The sequence below is a fragment of the Neopelma chrysocephalum genome, unplaced genomic scaffold (assembly GCF_003984885.1).
Source record: "Neopelma chrysocephalum unplaced genomic scaffold, ASM398488v2 Primary Assembly neopelma1_103b, whole genome shotgun sequence".
Classification (NCBI taxonomy): domain Eukaryota; kingdom Metazoa; phylum Chordata; class Aves; order Passeriformes; family Pipridae; genus Neopelma; species Neopelma chrysocephalum.
In genome coordinates, this window is record NW_020897767.1 from 4,653,589 (window position 1) to 4,674,116 (window position 20,528).

The 20,528-nt window shown below is 38.4% G+C and overlaps 1 protein-coding gene across 7 annotated transcripts in view; it reads left to right on the top strand.

The window, feature by feature from the left end:
- The window catches only part of LRP1B (LDL receptor related protein 1B), a 677,950-nt gene that overhangs the window by 152,712 nt on the left and 504,710 nt on the right, over positions 1–20,528 (top strand). The window contains exon 2 of one of the 7 annotated variants that reach the window (XM_027695895.1): positions 14,127–14,252. The exons of the other annotated variants lie outside the window; for them this stretch is intronic. Coding sequence (XP_027551696.1) covers positions 14,127–14,252 — 126 coding nt within the window. The remainder of the gene's footprint in view (positions 1–14,126; positions 14,253–20,528) is intronic. 7 annotated transcript variants of the gene reach the window in all.

Below are 20,528 nucleotides of genomic sequence, written 5' to 3' on the forward strand. Positions count from 1 at the left end.
CTTATAGTTGAAAGAAATTTGTTGGAATGTGATAATTGCTCTCTTTACTAATCAGCCCACAATGGCTTAATGAGAAATAGATTTGAATAACTTAAAATAGTCATCAGAGCAAAAGTCAAAAGCTGTGAGGGAGAGAATGGACTTGTCTTAAGGTGAGAAGATAAATTTCAGTGCTGATCTCAGAGTTTAGGTGGATACAAGGCAAGGCTGAGGTGGGCAGGGAAGAGTTTCCTCCAGCTCTGGTGGTCTCTGAGTGCTCTCAGCAGTGAAGTCACACAAGGTGTTTCATGCCAGTGTGATTAGTTATGTGGTGTAATGGTATCTCCCATTCAATTCAGGAATGAAATTTTTACCACACTTCTTAACTGGAAGTAAATACACAGGTCTTTGGATCTACCTTAGGAATTCATGTGCCTCAGTTACTGCTGCTCAAACACATTTCAGTGAGTCATATCTACTTTTTATTTTAAGATAAAAAAAAATAGTGTCACCATTCTGCTACAGGTGTGCTTTCTGTGAAATGGCACTTTAAATATACTTGAGTGTCATTATTGAAGAGACTCAAATGGTTTAGATCTTAATTGATATTAATAGGAATAACCCTCAATGACGTGAACTTGGCAAGCCAGAAATTGCAGCTGTTCTCAGCAGTAGTGGCAGTAACAAAGATAATTAATTGTTTTTCCCTGGGAGATATATTTAGATTGTACAAACTAAATATTCCATTCCCTGAGCCCTAATTCAGGCTTGTATTTGTTCTGCAAATACAGCAAGTGAAACTTAAGTTAATATTTTTTGACTGGCACACCATGATTTGAGCCATTGCAATTATTTTTGAGAAATAAAGTACTTTAAATATTTATTACACAAGCCTTCCACTGATGACTTAAAGAATAATGCTGCATATGATTTTCTGAGATTAAATAAGTAATAATTTGATTTTTTTTATTTCTTTTTTAAAAATTGGCTTATAGGATCTGGCACTTGACCTGTCTCCAGCAGTAATGGGCAAGTGGTATCAAATATAACAGAGCATGTGTTCCTGCCAGAGTTCTAGACAAAAAGTATTTTCAAGTGAGCACAACTTCATTTGTAAGAACTTAGTCAGCATTATAATCTTCCTGGATTATTAAAGAATGTGTCTAGATTCAGTGTTGAAGTGCTCAAGGGAGTATTAATGGCACTGTAAGATGTTAAGACCCATTGTGTAAGAAACCTTTGCTTGGTTTATTGATTGCCAGGCTTTAAATTCTTTACATTTTCCTTAAAACGTTGCTCGGAGAGGGAAGGAACATTCATGGGCACTTCCCCTTTCGAAGTTGTGAGTGGGCTGAGCACCTGGGGACTATTTACTTCTGGTCCTGGTTCTTGAAGCTGTAATAGATCCACCCACAAGAACATATATTCATATGCTTTAAGTGTGTGGTTTTTATTAACACTTATTTTAACAGTGCTTGTAAAACTCCTGCATTTAAATGCGGTTCTATAAAGCGATGGCGTTCTGAGCAAGGGTTTCTCTCATCATTTATTTACTGCTACAATACAAAATAGGTATCGTTTTATCTGTGCTGGTAACATCCACCTTGAAAATCTAACATGCATGGGATGCTCTGTTGCTTGCTACAACAGTAATTTCCTATTGCAGGTTTTAAATCAGTGATGTCCTGAAAGCAGGGAGCTGCCTCAGGTTGGGCTGGGCACAGAGGCAAAGCATGTGCCCTCCAGCAGCTCCATCAACCTCCTTCATAGTCAAGAGATGAGCCTTTATTTCCCCTAAACTAATATGGCACTAAACCACCAAACTAAACATTTACCTTTGTAATGCAAATATTTCCTAACCTGAGCTTCTGTCAAATCCTGGAGTTATTTGTGCTGCTCTGTGAGAGACATGGATTTTGCAGCAGGAAAATATGTCGTTTGTGAATGGGATGAAGCCCTTTTTTTCACTTGCATCTTAAATGAAATCTAAATGACCCATCATACCCTGCACACAGCAAAAGCAGTAGGTATAATGAAAGACTGATTATGTTTAATTAGCAGTAGCAGTGATTTGAATGTTTTGTCCTGTATCTTTCCTCAACCTACTTCCCAGAAAAAAACTACTTCTTTAGTGTATTGAAAGTAGTTACTTGAGTTCATCAACTGAGTTAGTTCAGAACCCCATTTCTCTGGATCTCCATTTGTTATTGAGACCATTATATCGCTGGAATACCAGTTACTTAGGAATTTGTATTAAAAATATTAAATATTAAAAGTATTACATAGTCTAGGCTGGCATTCAGGTCTGCAGCTTTTCAACAGCAGTGGATTGGAGAGGTAAAACTGCTTTTGCCTGTGTCTTAAAGTACAGTGGACTGTTCTTAATGACTCCCCAGCTGGGGGAAACTTAGAACTATGATGCCATTTAAAAAACAAACAAACAAAAAACAAACACCTTAGAAGTATTGTTATTACTGTGGTCATAGATCTGGCCAAACCACCTCTTTCTCATGTACGTATCCATATGTTTCCCAGGAATTGTTAAGGATTGTGTCTGCTTCAGTGATTTAGCTCAGTTGCTGAGACTGTGCAGAGCAGCCGCAAGGAATAACTAGTGCAGCACCAACAAAACAACCTTCTTGGTAATTCTCTGACTCTAAACCCCTCACAACTGAAATCACTCTGCTGCAGAGCTCCGAAGCTGTTTCTGTCTTCTGGGGAGAATTGCCTGGTCGTACAGTTCTGCATCTCTTTCTTTCCTGCTGCTAGAATATAATTAAAGTTGCTAAAAATACATGCTTTCTAATATTGTTTTTTTCTGTGTGGGCGTCTGCTGTTCCTGAGTTCTCATGGGAGGAGATGGTATAAAGATGAATGTCACTTAACTCTGTTAAGTGGTCCATACTGCATAGGGATATGAAAGCTGCTTATTTATGACCTGATCCAAAGTCCCATGAAGCTTTAAAATTACATATATATAAATATATATTTTTTTTTTTTTCTCAGAGCAGCCTGCTGACTTTCTTAGTTTTCCAGAAGTATTTTTACCCATCAGAAGAGAGACTTCTGAACTGTGAACTACCAGTTTCATGCTACCCTGTGTGAATTTACATTTTTAGTGCTAAGGAAATTGGTAGAACAAGCAGGGCCATAATTACTGTGGTTTTACAATACTGACATCGTAACTAATTATGGTTTAATCTACAGAACATACTGTTTGTTTAATAATCCCAGCAGAGGTAGTTTGAGCATATGTTTTTGCTTCACCTAGATGTAACTGGGAATGACTGTCAGGGAAGTGACAGTTGACAAGGTTTTACATATTTTACAGTATAAAACGTGGCTCACCTTTGATACACATGAAATCGCTTAAAGGTGAACAGTAATAAGCATTTAGAGGCAAAGTAGCTCAATGCAAAGAGAGTCTTTGTTCCCTTAATGTGTGGTAAAACCGAGGCATAATTTTGTTTGCACAATCTCAGCAGCAAGCAAAGCTGGTAGTAAAATCCTCAGCACCCCTCCTGAAGAAGTGAGGTCTGCTGTTGCTGACAAAGGTTAAATATCCATCATCCCTTTGGCCTGCTAAAAAGATTATATCTGCAGGTTTGTCTGAGCTTACTACCTGATGGTGTCTTTTGGTTTTTATTTAAAGATTGCCAATTTTTCCTGGATATGAATCTCTTGATTTCCTCTCCTGCCTCCTCACCCATCATTTGAAATGTGATTATCTTTTCCCCACACGTGAAAAGTCTCAAAAATAACGTAAAGATTTTTGGACAGAGGAGAGAGGGGACAAAGAGGAGCCTGAGTTTGTATTTGTGGTGGATTTCCTCCAGCCTCTTCTGTGGTGAGACCTTCCCCTGTGAAACCTGGGGTGTCATATTTATACAGGTGTCCGCTCCTTGTTCAGCACATCAGGCTTATGAGCCTGATTTCCATGGCTGCAGTGGAACTTCTTAAAAGTTAGGATTGTATTGGCCACCCTTCAGTCATCAGACACCAGGACAGTTTGGAGAAAGCAGTTATGTTAAAAATTAAATTATTTCTTCCTTCCTTTTGTACGACTAAAACATTTAGTGTGTGTGTGGACTCCTGCATACCATCCTATCGATTCTTTTCCTGATGCTGTCTTTAGTTTCCTAATTGCCTGTTTCTCTTGACCATCCTGTGTGACACAAATAGCCTCAGGGACAGCAGGGATTTGAAAAAGCAATAGCTGAGGCAAGCTTCCCACAGGAATGCTGCCTTTGAATTAAATGTTTCCTCCATAAGGATGTGGGGCTATTCTGGTTTGTCAAGTGTCCAAATGTCTTAGCAATAAACTTTCAGAAGTATTTCTACAAAGTTGCTTGATAATATTGTATCCAAAATTGTCTTTATTTTTCCTTGTATCTGTTCTGATATCGGATCTTTCACAGTATTTTTTAAAAATACCGATTAACATTTATGAACGATATTAAAATGTCACCTTAATAAGCTGAAGGAATAATTATCTAAGCTGGTAGTTCCTTCAGTTTGGTTTGCCTTTGAATAATTCAATACTTAATGTATATATATGTATATACGATTGTTTTTTTAAAAATATGTTAATGTTTCAAAACATCAGTAATTTTTTTTTATAATAGAATTAAATAATTCAGAGTGATAGTACTTGGTTTTCCTGGCGTGATGAAACAATGATCCTAGAATGCAACCTAAGATGACAGCTCGTTCCTGCAAGAAAGCTCTTATCAGGGAAGGGTGACTCTTACCTTCCTTTAAAAATCAAGGGTTTTGTTATCAGTCTGAACTTGAAGCCTGTGATGATGATCTCATCCTTTTATCAATCCAACTCTTCTCCTTAGTGTCAAAGCTTTGACCATTTCCTTCTTGTTTCCAAGGAGCACATGGGCTCATTAATCCTGCCTGTCGTTACTCAAGGCTCACATAGCTCACCCAGTGCCATTCCCACTGTCCTGGGGGGATAATAAATCCAAGCAGGGGTAGTTCCAAAACTTGTTTGTAGGTAGCTAGGTGACACTGTGCTGATATCAAATCCATCCATTACTTTGATGGGATCCTTCTTTCTAACATATCCTTTTTAGGCAACCTGCCCTCCTTAAATACCATTTAAAATTTTCCAGCAGCAACTTCTTGGATGAATATTGCATCTTGCTACGTGTGAATAATATGTTTCCCTACTCAGAAAATCACATTGAAGATGTACTGACAGCAGCAGCTAAAATCACAATACATTGCTCTCTAGTGGTGTTAAAATTATTATTCGCTGAATAAATTTCTAAATTACGCCTTAAATTATCAGTCTTGGATCATGCCATCAGAAAAGTCAGACCTGGACTGCTAGAAGATCACAATTTTAATTACTTTCCCAACTGTTAAATTGCAATTAAACCTGTACTAGGCAACCCTTTGGTGTACGATTGACTTAATTCTTACAATTTAACTTAGAACTGTTGACTGGAGTTATTTAAAATACTGGATGTTACTTCAATAGGGCCCAGCATAAATATGGAGCCATTTGTAGGATTAGAGTCAGTTTGATATGAAAAATAGATTGATTTTTTTTTTTGCTGTTGTTGCAAATTTCTAATATTACTACCACATTTTTAGTATTTGTGCTGAGGTTTTTTTGTTTTTAAAGTTATGTGGTATCTGACTTGAATCAAATAGTCAACTCTGGTAATAAGATTCTCCTTTTAGCTGTTTATATAGACAGTATTAAGAAAAGAATTTTAGCTTGATTTTCTCCTAATTCTCTCATCCTTCTGATAACTGAATTTAAGGATATCTTAGTGTTTAACCCCATTTCCCTGTAGATTAATTATCGCAATGTAAAACAAACGTGTATTAAACATATGTAGTTGCTTACAGAAGCAGATTTGGCTGTTTCATTTAATATAAATCTCTTGTTGCACAAAACAAAACAGTTGCATTTAAGATTTCTCTGGTCATTAAAACTGAATTATGAAATAGGCCTCCATCTGCTATTGAAACCTGTTCATCATTATTTCGTGTCATTTTAAGTGGGATCATTCTGAGATATGCTTAGTGACAGCAGGCTTGGCTCTCCCAGCTACGGGGGTATGGTAGGACAGGGCTTCTTTCCTAGCTGCAAAAATATGTTTGTTGTCTTCTGATGAGCTTTTCTCCAAGAGTTCGATTCTCACTTCTCCACTTCTCCTGCCTTGCCATCTCCTGCAGATTTATGTATTTTAATAGTTCACTTAAACTGTGTGCAAGTCGCAAATTCCTCCCCGCGCTCCCCCTCCCGCCCAGCCCGTTCTGATAATCACTGTGGGATAAATCCAGCCTTGCTATCCATCAAGCCTGGCCACTATCTGGGTGACGGTGATCGTGGTTAGCAGAGCAGTTAGTGTTAAATGATTGGCAACGGAGCGACAGAGGAGTGGGCAGGGAAGATGGATGGCCCCGTGTTGCCGTGTGTGAAGTGCGAGCCGCGAGCGGCCGCTCGGAGCTGGGTAAACAGGAGCTGATTGCTGACAGCTCCGTGCCCGCTGGGGCAAATGTGGGCTCTGCTGGAATAGGTGAGCCAAGGAAGGCAGGAATTTCACTACTGGGCTTAAGAACCGCGTTGGCAACCTTTGAAGGAGCTGGAATAGGAAACCTCATGAGGTCGCTGCTGGCCCTGTGTGTTTTGTGGTTCTTTGAAGTTGTTGTTGGCTCCCAGTTGCTCCTGAAGGTGGGAGGGAAGGGAGAAACTCCCATCGAACCCAAAAGAAGTAATAGAGTATATGAGCTCTTGGGATTTTTCTTGAACAAACCATTTAGCTGCTGGAAGACTCTGTGATTTCAGGATTAATCTGTTTGGTATCATATTCCATTGGCAAAAGGAATAAAATTTGTCCATGAGTCCTAAAGTGAAGCAAAGAAGCAAACCAAGTACCAGTGATAACACAGCCTTAACATCTACCTCCAGGGAAATAAAAGAAAAAGCAAAGAAGATGGTTCAATTCAGTCCAGATACTTCATAGTTCCTTCCATACTGCTTTGGGTTTTTTCATCCATTATGACAACTTCTTGCTTATACTTATTTTTTCTGGTTTTTTAATCTGAAAAGGTTTTTATTTCAGGAGAAAAAAATGCTGCTTTTAGAAGACATTAAGGACATTTTTATCTGGAACTGGCACAAAGATTGTTAATGATCAAATTACACAGCAAGCAAAGTGCGTGGAAGGAGAGCCTAATCTACCATGTCAAGAACTCTGATCTTTAAATTTGCTCTCTATGGGCAAGCACTGTCTCCAGCCTAAGAAACAGGATTGGCTTTGAAACAATTTAGGTGATGAAGGGTTGCTTCTCTGTCCGTGTGCATTGAATTTTGGTCCTTGAAGTTGTTGTCTCCGTCCTTTCAGCCGTGCTTGCTTTGTCCAGGCCAGAGGAGTAGGCTGTTGTGAATTATTCCCATTATACAACTGTCTGAGTTACCTACATCTTACCTAACTGTATCTTTCCTTCATGAAGTTATTTGCTCTCTGAAAGAAAACTTAAAATTTTACTTTCATGTAAAGCGATGATAAACAGCATATTTTTGTCTTGTTATTCCCACAATGTTCCCAGTATCTTAAAATATTGGAAGAGTTTAGTACGTGCTTTTCCTTCCTTGTGTGGACAGATTTCATCCTATTAGAGCTTGAAATATTCAAATGAAATGGCTTTATGTTTTACATGGTTATAAAACTACCAAATTAAAACAATGACATCATTGATTACCCTTTGATAGATGAAATTTATCTAAATTAATTATCTTTCATTATTTGCTAAAAATGTTCATATGTGAAAATTTGCAATGATAGAACATCTGCTCAGCAGAGGCCTTATCAAAGGTATTGTAATAAGCTATGTAATGAATGTTTTGGCTTTCAAAAGACAAAATATTGTATGTGGCATTTATTTAAATAATTTGTCTCAACTCAGGGTTTCCGCCCCGCTTTAAGAAAGAGAAGCAATTTGGTGTGAAAACATTACAATTGAATTTGGAAGTTAAAAGCATAACTTGGAAATATCTGTTACAGCAGCTAACACAGATAGGAGATGAAAAAGATTCATTTGAAGTCCTGCTTGGAGGCACAGTGAGTGGCGCTCTGCGTCGGGCCGGGTTTGAAATCGGCTCCGGGTGGCTTGTTCTCAGTCCCCATCCGTCTGCTCATTTCTTCTGCTCTTCAGGAGTTTGTCTGTCAGACCTTTTGGAGATTTGATCCTGGGAGTAGCTGAAAGCCTGAGTCTGTTCTCCGTTGAGTTTCCTTATGAAGCGGCAAGCGTGTCTGCGTACAAGAAATGTATTATTCAACTCATCTCTCCTGCAATTTCTTTTGCATGTAAAAAGTTTCTGTTGCTTATCCAGTTGGACTAGGAAGTGCATAGCATCCTTATATATGAGTTCTTAGCTGTCCTGTTCAGATTCTTGTGAAGATGCTCACAGTTCCTTATAAAGATTTTATTTTTTCTCTAAATTTATTAATTTTTTAAAGTCTGTTACAACCATTTCCTCCTGTCGAGGAGGAATTAAATGATAATATTATGAACACAGTATGATAATACAGACCAAGGTAGAGGAGCTCAGATGTTTTCACATTCAGTATGAGTGGTTTTTTTCAAAGGCATTTTGTCCTGTGCCACATGAAAGATTTGTTTCAGTGGAAGCTTTTGAGGACTTTGCAGAAGTGAGAGCATTTTCCCTCATGTTCATCTGGTACTGGCTGTCAGCAGCTGAAAGGACACGTTGTTGACTCTGTTATGGGGCTTGTCATTCTTTATACATGGAGGGATAAGTGATGGTCACTTTGACCCTCCAACCTGACATTAACATTCAGTCTAACTCTGGCTGTTTGGAAAGAAGGACAACTTCACCCTGGGGAACATGTTTGTGTGTTTCCTCCAGGTTTCAAGGAGGTGAAAGATAATTGGGAAGAGCTGGTTCATAGGGAGCTTGTTGGGCCTTTAGCCTCCTTTCTATATTGGGCTCCTTGGGGCAGGGATTGGCAAATGACAGGATTACAGGTAATATTTTTCTATTAGTGTCTCTCTATTGTATTAAAGGAGGCACCTGGCTATTCTGTAGTATTTTTGTGCCATTACAGAACATCACTGTCATGTAATTTTGTAGCTCGCTGAGATATGTATTATTGTGTGACCCTTTGCTGATTAGGTAAAAATTGGCTCAGGTATATTTGGGTGTTTGTCATTATCTGAGTATTTTTTAGATTTCTCTGTCCATAAAGTGTGCCAAATTAAGTCTGAATAATAACCTTCTCTGGTTCAAATCCACAGGAGGGGACTCAGGGTCAGCCTCCTTAATGGAAACAGGTTTCTGGCAAAGGCAGAGCAAAAATGAACAAGGAACAAGGTTGCCCCTAGACTTATCACCTGCCTACTTCCAAAAATACTTCAGGATTTGCATGAAATAGTGGATATTTCTAATCTTCTCATTAATACTGATCTCTATCAATATTTGCTTAGTCTGAACCATAAGTTATAGTAGCACAGAGCAAATCTGAAAAATATGAGGAATTCTTGTAACTGCATGAGAGGTAAATAAGGAATTTGAGCACGAACATTACAGACTATGTTATGGGCTCAGAATTAGGATGTCTGATGTCAATCAAAAGACTGAACAGACTCCAAACAAGATGCCTGTGACCTTGTTGGGAGGAAGATGTGCAGACTGAGGGAAGCTGACACATGGAATTTAAACGTATGTGGCTTAAAATGAACATATGGTGCTTTTACTGACTGGTACCTGTGCGTGTGCTTTGCCTATGGATAAAGCAATTAGTTGATTAGTAAATGCTGAGTAAGTGATAACTAATATGTCAGGAACTGAATAAATACACATAAAACATCCATATTCCTGTTTAAAAGTGATAAATGTGTGTGTGTGTGTGTATATATGTATATGAACATACTCACAGCTCTTTAAGCCTGTTTGCACTGTGGAAGCAAAAATCAGGGTCTGGTAGATCTTGAGGGAGATTTTTGGGTTCTGTGAATAAAACTTTGACTTTGAACACAACATTGTACTGAACTTGGGTAGGACAGAAATAGACGATCTTATATTTTTAGACCCTGAATATAAAACTATTTACTGCTTTGCAAGATGCATTCCAAGGATTTTGTCTATAGTTTAGTGCAGCCAAAATGTAAATGTTTTACTGTGTGCTGGACTCTAAAAATGTAGATTTAACTCAAAAGGTATAAAAGATTTGAAAAGTATTATATGAAGTCTGAAAGTCATACATAGGAAGTGCTGTGCACACTCTTTCTTCCCATCTCCCTTTCAGTTACAGTAATTTAGGTTTTAGTATATGATGAATTCTGTCATAAATTGCTACTGGAATATCCTTTTCAGCTTTGGAGTAAATTTTGCTGGAATTAATCTGCAAACTCTCCCATGTTTCAGTGAGAGATCAAAGAAAATCCCAAATGGAAAACATGCTTTTGAGAGGGGGGGGGGAAAAAAAAAGAGTTCTGAGTTCTTAAGCTCTTGTAATGAAGATAACTTAATTAAAATCAAAGCAAAACCAATTAAGAACTTAAAAGTGCAAGTTTTTAGTTGCATAATAGCTGAAAACATGGCAGAATGGGTTTACTATCACTGGGAGAAGTTCCTGGTCACGCAGACAGGTGATGCAGTCACCAGTGGATCCAAACGAAAATGTGCAGATTGTACTTCTCTGACCACTCCTGTTGCTCTTTCTGCTCTTAGTCATGCTGATCTTTTGCTTCTGAAAAAAAAATTGCTCTTTTGGCAACCAATTCCTCTTCTCTCCTGGGAGTTTTGTCTGAGTCCGCAGCTGGGGATAAACCAGCTGATAACTTGTATGTGTTTATCTTTTGATTTATGGATTTCATGGCTCTTTCCTTGATCTTGCCATTCTCAAATGGAAAAGGAGAGCACATTTACAGACAACCCCTTAGTTTATGTGCACCTTTTCTTGCACTTTTCCTTTCTTGTAAAAGGAGAGGGAATTGAAAATTTCCAGGTATTTTGTTTCGCTTGAAACGTGGTGAAAATATCATTCTTTAAGTGCAACATTTAACGAATTTGAATTCGTGAAACATTCTTGCCTCGTGTTTATCTTAAGCTACTGTTATAAAAGCTTTAAAAAATTATGTTATGATGAACTTTTATCCCTAAACACTCATTCACATCGTGCTATATCATATCACTCAAAATCTTCTGTTTGTGCTTAGTTTGCACATGTGGTTTTTCCGAGCGTTTAGAGGAAGCCTAATGAGCAGACTCCCTGTTGTAACGGATCTAGACTTTAGCAGGCTGAGTTTTGTTCACTTTGAAGTGTGTTGCCATATGGGAGGGTTGTTTTTTCGGGCTCTCAGGTGCTCTCAGCAGATGGGGATGGAAGTGCTCTGAAGACAGCATGCCAAGAACTGCCATTGGAGGGTGGTGGTGGGGTCACTTAGACCAGAGCAGAACCCTGGCAGATCCACAGAGCACCCAAGCAAGGGGCTGCTGAAATAAAGTGGGAAGGGATGGTGCTGACCCCTGCAGGGAAGCACAGTTCTAGAAATGGATGGCTTCTCTGTGTGCCTGGTTCCTTGACAAAGGCAGTTATTAATTAGATTCACAGCGAATCATTGAGACTCTCATGGTAGACTGAGGAAGCACTCAATTATATAAATGTTATCTCCTGTATAGTTCATTTTTAAGAGCCCTGTTGACCTGCTTTTCATTATTGCATTCCCTCAAATAAGAAGGATCTAGATCCCTTTGACCTCTACCAGTCCATGTGATCATGGACAGTGATCTTTATCCCTTGTTATTTAGGAGCTGAATGTATATTTACAGAGGCAACTGCCTTGTTAAGCCAAGAGCATTCCTGGTGTGGGCAGACATTGGTCACTGCCTCGTGTGCTGGTTGATGTTTGCCTTTTTTTTCCCCTTTGCTCTTATCAGCATAATGGCATTTTGGTTCTCCAACTTTCGTGTAATTGCATGAATTATATTTGTAATTGCTTTTCTAATGGAGATTTTGAGCTTTGTCCTCTTAAAAATATGCTCATCTTTAAAAAACAAAAACAAAACCACCACAAACACAATTTTGGCTCTGGAAATGTTGACTTTAAAACAAAGGCACCAGCCTTTTCTTTTTTTTTTTCCAAACTTTCCTTCTAGGAGGCAGTGCCAGGTGTTCGCAGCACAGGATAGGAGTATAGGATTACTATCCTTAGGGAGGCAAAGCTTTCATTTACCCATAGAGGAATGATTTCTAACCATCTGCTCTGTATCTCAAAGAACTGGGATGTTAAAAACGTGATTTTCTCATCCGCTGGGAACCTGCCTGTGCAGTTCACGTAATACAGAAGGAAGAAGTGTGAGGAGAGGTGTCACTGAAAAGAACTGTTTTCCTCACTTCTAAGGTCATCCTAGATGACTTGTTTTAGGAATAGTTTCTCCTTTTTTTTTTTTTTAAACCCTACTAATTAATGCATGTTTGTGATTAACTGGTCCAATTCATTCTTTAAAGATAGCAGCTGAAAATAAAGATAATCCTATCATTATGCAAAAGAAAATAGTTCAAAACAGCACTTTCAGGGACATGTTAATACATTGTAGTACAAGGTTTCCATAAAGAAACAGAAATTTATTGTGAATTTCAAGAATACTATAAAAACAAATATTAAAGAGTTATTCATGCATGTTTTGCACATACTACTGTGTATCTTTGAAATGCTAAAATTTGCCAAGACGTGCTATCAAAGCAGGACCTTTAATCATCTCCCTGAAAGCTTTAAGCAAAATCACTTCCATGTTCATGTAAACTTACACTCTTAATTATACAGTCGCTCATTTTTCTCAGAGAAAATAAACAACTTAAATGCCTGAGCACTGTTTGCTGTTTAAGTAAAAGGAAGAAATTAAGATATAACAAAAATGCCTTAATTCTTACAGGGTTCTAGAAGCTGTGATGTAGTTAGTTTAAACAATATTATATATATTTACACAGTAGTTGCAAATTTGGCTTGTTTGAAACTGATTGCAATCAACAGTTCAGAGCCTGACCTGGGAAATGAGGTCTGCACATATGAAAGGATCAAATGGTAACTTTTTGTTAAAGTTCCTGTTGTTGTTTCCCATAGTAATAATACACCCATTGGCTTTTGGAGTGAGCTAAACCAATGGATAGATCTACAAGTGTATTTGGTATTAATTGTCTCTTTCTTTATACCTGGCTTTATATCTTTGTGACAGTATTGACTCCAGTGGAGTTATTTCTCTCTTGTGTCAGTGTAAGAATAATCAAGAAACCTTTTCCCAGCAATCTGCAATGTAAGGCCCTTGTGGAAGGCCCTACTGTAATTTATATATTGATAAAATACATATAATATATCTCACAGAGGTTTTGTGAGCTCTAATTAATGTTAGAATAGTTTTACATTGAATAATGATGGAATAGTCTTGAGTTAATTAACTCTAGATCTCAAGGACATCAGACTTTGGTGGTTGAATGCCGCAGATAGTGTGGGTGTGCCAGACTTCCAGAACTGCCCTCTTTGAAAAGCCATTGTTTTCAAGGTGTCACAGTGTTGACTTCAAATAACTAAATCCTCTGTTTGTGAATTTGTTGCAGGAAATATAAAGTAGTCTTTGTATAAAACTGAGGTAGGATTCAGTCATTAAATACATACTTAAAAATAGTTTATATATATGTTTATTTAAGCAGACCTTTAGTCACAAAAATGTATCCTTGAAAATTTGATAACTTGAAACAATTCAAAAATATATTCTGTGACAGGAGAGGCAAATGAGATACCTCCCTGCTGGTAATATGACAGCTTAAAAGCTTGTTGATTTACTTCATGGTGAAATATTTAGAAAAAAACCCAGAATTTCTTATTTTACTTCATACAAGTATTTTATGCTGATGATGTTGATGTCTGATTGGAAGGGTTATGAGCAGCTCCCAGTGAACTCCTGCAGCTGAATGTCAGGGCTCTACAGCCTAAGCAAGGGCATTATATACCATTAAATTATTACTTCCTTTTATTTCTATTTCTTGCTTTGATTTTAGCTTGCAGAATCGTTTTATTTCCATTTTTTCACTTTCATTTTGCCATTTTTTTTTTCCTTCATCTTTAACCATTTCATCCTAACCCATTCTCGTTTTCAGGAGAGCATCACTTGTGTGACGTAGGAGAGTTCCTGTGTCACGACCGCGTGACTTGTGTCTCCCAGCACTGGCTGTGTGATGGAGAGCCTGACTGTCCTGATGATTCAGATGAGTCTTTGGACACGTGTAAGTAAAGAAGGAGCCACTCTTATTTTATTTTCCTTTTAACTGTAACATTTATAGTTGCACTATTCAATTGTGTCTTATAAATCCTGTGCGAGTCTTCCGATCAAGGTGAACAGGTTACATTCGCTTTGTAGGTGAGAGACAAAAGAAATGGAAGAGATGGAAGGTGTTTTGTTCTTGTGCCACTTTGTAATGAACTCTGTCACTAGAGCCTGTGTTCTCTATGCTCTCACTGAGCTGTGGATGAGCTGAGAGGGCAGAGTCAAAGTCAGACCCAGTGAAAATGTGTTCCTCTCAATACATTTAAAGGGGAGGTGGGGTGGAAATGAGTAGTGCAAAATATTTTCAATACAAGTATGAAAAGCATACAAACATCAAAGGGAAGAATGAAAGAACATGTAAGAGCTATGAAGGGGGAAGAAGCAAAGAAAGGAAAATGAGGGAAAGCTTTAATAAAACATTTAATTATAGTGAAGACCTCTTTTTTTTTTTTTTTTTTTAATGTGGCTAAGAGCTTCTGAACACCGGAGTAGCAACCTTTCTTCTTATCAGCTTTGTAGACGACTGATGGGGTGTTATTAAATCTTAATGTTCCCTTGTTTCCTGCATTCTGAGGAAAATGAGGGAATTTCCTGATTTTATCCCCAGGATAATCACTTAATGTAGGAGAAGAACCATGTATTTTGTATCAAAGCAACACTGACAATCAGGAAGTCTAGAAACGTGGTTTGCTGCTGAAAGACAAGAAAATATCAAACATCAGACGGTATTTAGGAGTGTAATCTTTAAAGTGAGGGACAGAAACTCAAGATGTCTGGGAGCCATTTCTGTCTGGGCAAACCTTGCCCTGCTGATTGCAGCCTTCCTGCTCCACTGCTTGTTCTCTGGAACAGATCAGAAAATTGCCTCCGGGGCTGTGGTGAGGGTGCTCTGATTAACCACCTTTGGAGCACTTTGGGATTCTCAAAAATAACATCCTGTAGTGGGCAGCAGAAGGTACAGTTAAGATTTTATCATGGCACTGTTGGTTGATTACCATCTTCCCTGATACATTTTTCAAGCATAGTATTGGTATTTTTTCTGCCCACTAGTGAATATTGTGATAATAGCACAAAAATGGTCACGTACACAGTTTTTAATTTACCTCCTGATATTCCTGTAGTTCCAAATCCAGCAGCTTGCTGGATTCCCAGATAGTTTCTTCTCAAGAGCTTTGCATGGTTACTGTACTGGTCCATAAGATCTGTGTTCAGCAATGCCATTTAAAGTCATGGCATATTAAAAACACAGTGTTAGAAGTTTATTGATGTCTTGAAGAAAGGGGGACGGGTAGAAAAGCAAGTCTACACTTTTCCTGGCATCAGCCAGCCTGGTCCTCTTGGAAACACTTTCCCCTTTGCAAATGTGAACAATTTCTGTGGGTTGTATTACTTGGGCTGTCCTAAGTCAAAGGTGCAGTCAGCCCAGGACTCTGCGTGAGAGCCAAGTGACTGCACTGGGACGCTGGGTGAAACATAAGAAAAATATGTAAGAACATAATTGCTCACATTTATGTTTTGGTGTTGAAGATTCTGTATTTTTTTTAGTCAGCATAATTTGCTGTCAAAGTATTGAAATATGTGTGCATACTCTGGCTGCATCGGGTAACTTGTTTCTCATTAAAGATGAATATAACAGTCCTGAATCTTCCTGCTGATGCTTTGCATCAGGGTATCTGTAGGGATTTAAAAATTGCATTAAAATATTCTTATTTTATATTTGAGGACTCTGTGCTGCTAATGCCAGGGACACAGCACCTTCCAGATTTCGTGCACCAGGTCATGTATCTGTTTGTTTATAGATGAACTCGGTCTCTATTTGTCGGCTCTTTTCTGACTTATCTACGATGAGTTATGTGGTGTGGCCTGACAGACATTGCTAGTTGTTCCTATAGCCATAAACAAATGGAGTTTGATTGATTTTGAGTGGATTTGTGCCTAGTAATAGGGTTTTCTGGGTTCTTATAATGTGCAGGCATTGATCAAAGCTTTTCCTGCAAGTGGAAGTTCTTAACTTCTCTCCTGTGGGGATTTCAAAGTGTAGGAAAGGACAGAAATTCTCAAGCTGTAGCTTTTCCCATGGTAAGCATATGAAAAGTTTTATTAGCCTCATCACTCAACCATCTATTTGCAGAAAACTTCTAGGAACTAAATACCTTTGTGGCCTCTCTTCTGACAGCATTTAAACCAAATTTTGCAATAGAGCTCGAAAGTTATTGGGCTGTACAAACATATATGATATGACTCTATCAGCTAATTTCCTAAGGAATCCACCTGAAATCCCCAAATCTAGTCCCTTTATTGGTGTTGTCAAGAGATCTAGGATGGGACAGAAAGGACAAAAAAGGGGGCATACTTATTTATTATTGAATTTGGCCCCTGTGTTGGAAAAGGCTGGGGCAGAGCTTTATGCAGGTACAGCTTCCTTGAGTTTCTATGACTGTGATGGGGGTTTCCTGGCACTCCTTGTGTTCTTTTGAGTCCATAGGCAGCTTCCAGCACCAGTCCGTTCCCCTTCTACTGCTCGTCTTCCACTTAATGGTCTTTCAAATAGCTTTGTAGAACCAGAAGTGAATTCCTACAGCACCTACACTTGTGTTCTCCACTGTTTCTTAGCAGCTGTAATTCCTTCTGCTCTCCATGGAGCTGCTGCTTTTTATAGTATAGGAACCCAGTTCAGTAACTAATAATGAATAATTTAGTGAACAAATTTTGTTACTTTTCTGTTCCTGAGTTGTTGGTGAAAAAAAAAATTGATTTTTAGAAATAAAATGTATCAATAAAACTCTTGACCAAGTACTTTTTACCCTTTCCTGGGTGGTCTCTGGGTTGTTCATAAGGTTTTTGCAAATAGTCAGGATTCAAAAATCAATTTACTTAACCTAATCAGATGATGCTGGGTTCTTCAGTAGGCTAAATCAGCAAGCTCACTTGAAATCAATATAACTCTATCAGACAGCCCAGAATCTGGCCAGACAGTTTGACTTTTAAAGATAGCTGCTTGTCTGGAGGCTCATGCAAATGTTAGAGGACTTCCTTACTGTAAAAAGAATAAAAAAAAATTCTGACTGCCAACTCACCTGACAGACATTTTTGGTGGGACAATTACAAAACTCAAATATATCACCTTCTATCTGTTCACTGCTGCCTGTTGTAGGCACTCATTAGTTTGGAACATCACTGTCATATTGGTTTTCTTGTGGGTGGTTTTAGTGGTGGTTTTTTTGTTTGTTTGTTTGTTTTGTTTGATTGGTTGTTTTTTTGGTTGTTGGTTTTTGGTGTTAGATTTGGATTTTTTTTTTTTTCTTATTTTACCATTTTTGCCACTAGTGCTGGTCTTAAGCTGTAAGCATTTGCCTATCTCAGCAATTTTTATGGTGGCATAAGTAGAGAAGTTCACTAATTGGTTGCATCTTAAAAAAAGAATTTACAACATTGCTATTTTGGGGTATCCATATTTGTTGCATTCCACACTTGTACCTATGAATAACACATCTGTAAGTAAGCCATACCCAAGGGATATCAGTGGTTTCTGAAATCTAGTCAAATATTTGATTTGATGTACTATTACCTGCTTTTCTCTTCAGCTTCCTATTAACAGAGTTGAGATCTAAAAGGCACATTGGCAAACTACTCTTCCTGTTTAGTGCTGAGGGATTCTTCTGTGTGTTTGCAGCTTCAAAATTGGTCTGACTTGCATGTTGTTTTCAAATCTCAGTTCACCAGCTCCTCTGTGTCAGAATGCACTGTACCAGGGCAAGGTGAAACAAAGGAGCAGGAAGAGAAATTGCTTGTTTTCTGTAGCTTTTCTGGAACTGCACACATTGATTGTGTTTGGATTTCATAATGCTGGGTGCAGCAGCAGTTCCAGCAAAGGCTGCTCTGTTGTCTCTTCGCCATGAGGCAGAGGAAGGTGCTCTAACACTGCCTGATAACTTGCTCTATGAAGAGAGACTCGAGGTCTGCAACAAGGTTACCCTGAGCTCGTCTCATTTCCTTCTGTGACACCTTGCAGGCAGCAGAGCTTTGCAACAGCACAACTACCCATTAGAACCATCTATGACCCCAAGTATTGCTTGAGGATCATGAATAACTTATGAGAGGGAAAAAAACCCAAACCTACAATACTAGATCTCCTACTGCCAAGACATGAAGGTCCTTGACACTCAGTTATTTTAGCAGCAAGAAAATCCTGAAAGCAATTCACTCTGGACCACCAGACTGCAACTCTTATCTCTGGTATTGTCCTCAACTGCCCTTTGTTTGTGATCCTGGTGCTGTTGTTCTGGTATTTGAGCTTTCTTAAATGTTATGCAACTGTTTGCATAGCTGCTACCCACACAATTTATTTGTGGCTGACTGCTCCTGAGTCGAAACAAGCCTAGTTCCATTAATACATCATCAAATTTGAATGGCCCTTGTCTCTAGAAGTTTGAGTAGATGCAGCTTAATCATAAGATGTTGAAATTATTTCTGATAATAATCTTTCACTGGGATTTTGAGGGAATATCATCTTCTATAATCATGATTAAACTGAACTCAGAGGAGCAAAAGAAAGGCAGCAACCAGAAGTACCTTGTTTAAAAGCTTGAGTCGCACTTTGTTTGCTAAAATAGCGTCTTTCATTCTCTGGATGCTAATTATGTGAGACTAGTTTCACAAGCTTAAAAATTGTTAATTGGGTACCTCTGTTGTAGTTCTTTTACCAGCAAAGGATAAGATAATTGGATGCAATGTTGCTCTTGTGGTATGCAATAAAAAAAGATAAAATTTCCGAAAGCTCCTAATTCTTTTATGAGTAGATTCATTGAAATTCAATAGAAGCTGGGATCCCAAACCACTCTTTAGTAGCTTTGGAAAATCCCAGATCAATAAATAATGTGCATATATTGAAGACAAACTGCCATGAAGCTGTTGAAGGTAAATGAAGAAAATGCTGGACATTAGGGAAAAATGTAGTCTGTGTTTTCACTCTTTGTAATTATTCTGTATGTAGTTACTGTTGAACAAAGAACCTGCTACATAAAATAGCTGCTTATACCTGTTCTTCAGCAAGATACTTGACCTCGTTACTGGCCAGATATTAATTTAATCTGCTTTGAGATGATGAATGTATACTCACTTTTTCCCTCTGAGTCAGGATCATATCAGTAGTGTAAAACTTGTAGGAAATGAAAAACAAAATGACAAATGTCAACAAATTTTATGAAACTGCTGCTAGTTTACATAAAATTAAGTTAAATGCTTAATGCAGCAATAAAATATTGCCATGCTTTTATGTTAGCTGGTAAGAAGAAGTGCTTCTGACAGAAAAAGATGAATGTTTTGAAGGAGAATTAACTTTCCTGCTACTATTTTTTCAGACCTGGAAGAAATTGCACTTCCCAGTGAAGTTCTCCTTGCAGTTTTGCACTGGCAAAGCTACTGTGATTAGTAACCATTGGTAAACAAAAGACATAAAAGATTATTATGTCTGGTGCTTTTGCCATCCTGCTTTCTGTTATGTAGCCTATCAGTGCTTGATCCCATTCAGGTAGTTTGCTGTTGTCTGCCCACTTTTCCTGTGGAAAATATCTGGGTGATTGCGACCTGGGCTTCAGCTTCTGACCTGTGTTTTCTCCTTACTCCATTTTTTGGGAAGTGCTCAGCTCCTCCAGAAAAGGCTGTTTTTCTGGTGTGATGGGATTACTGATGCTCTGATAGTTAACAGAATATTAGAGCAAGCAGTCTGGGAAGGATGAATGTTGATGGTGTTTGTACTCTAAGCCTTTTGGAAAGGTTACAGAGAAGCACTCTGAGACAAATGCTGCACTGCCATCAGTGTGGAGGAGCTCAGCTTGTTCCACTGGTGTTTGGGGCTGCTGTTGATTTGATGATGCTCAGTTGTCTTCCTGAGGGGAGTTGTACTTCAAGGATGTTCCTGCCTTTGGTTCTGCTGATTTTACTCCTTTTCCCTCTGGCCTGCCTGATCCATGGGTGCTGAGGAGCACTTGTCTGTGGCCAGGGAATAAATTTGATGCTCCTGCATTTACACTCTGTCACAACCAGCATATAGGCAGTGGTATTGAGGCCCAGAGAACTTTTAGAGGCAATTCCTTTTTATGATTTCCCTACAGACGGTACCGCTACTTCTGAGGCGTAAGCACATTGTTACATTATGGGGATACACACACTTTCCTTCTCTGCATAAAACCAGTGTGTTGATTCTGTGCGAAGGGGAGCGACTTTGAATACTTGG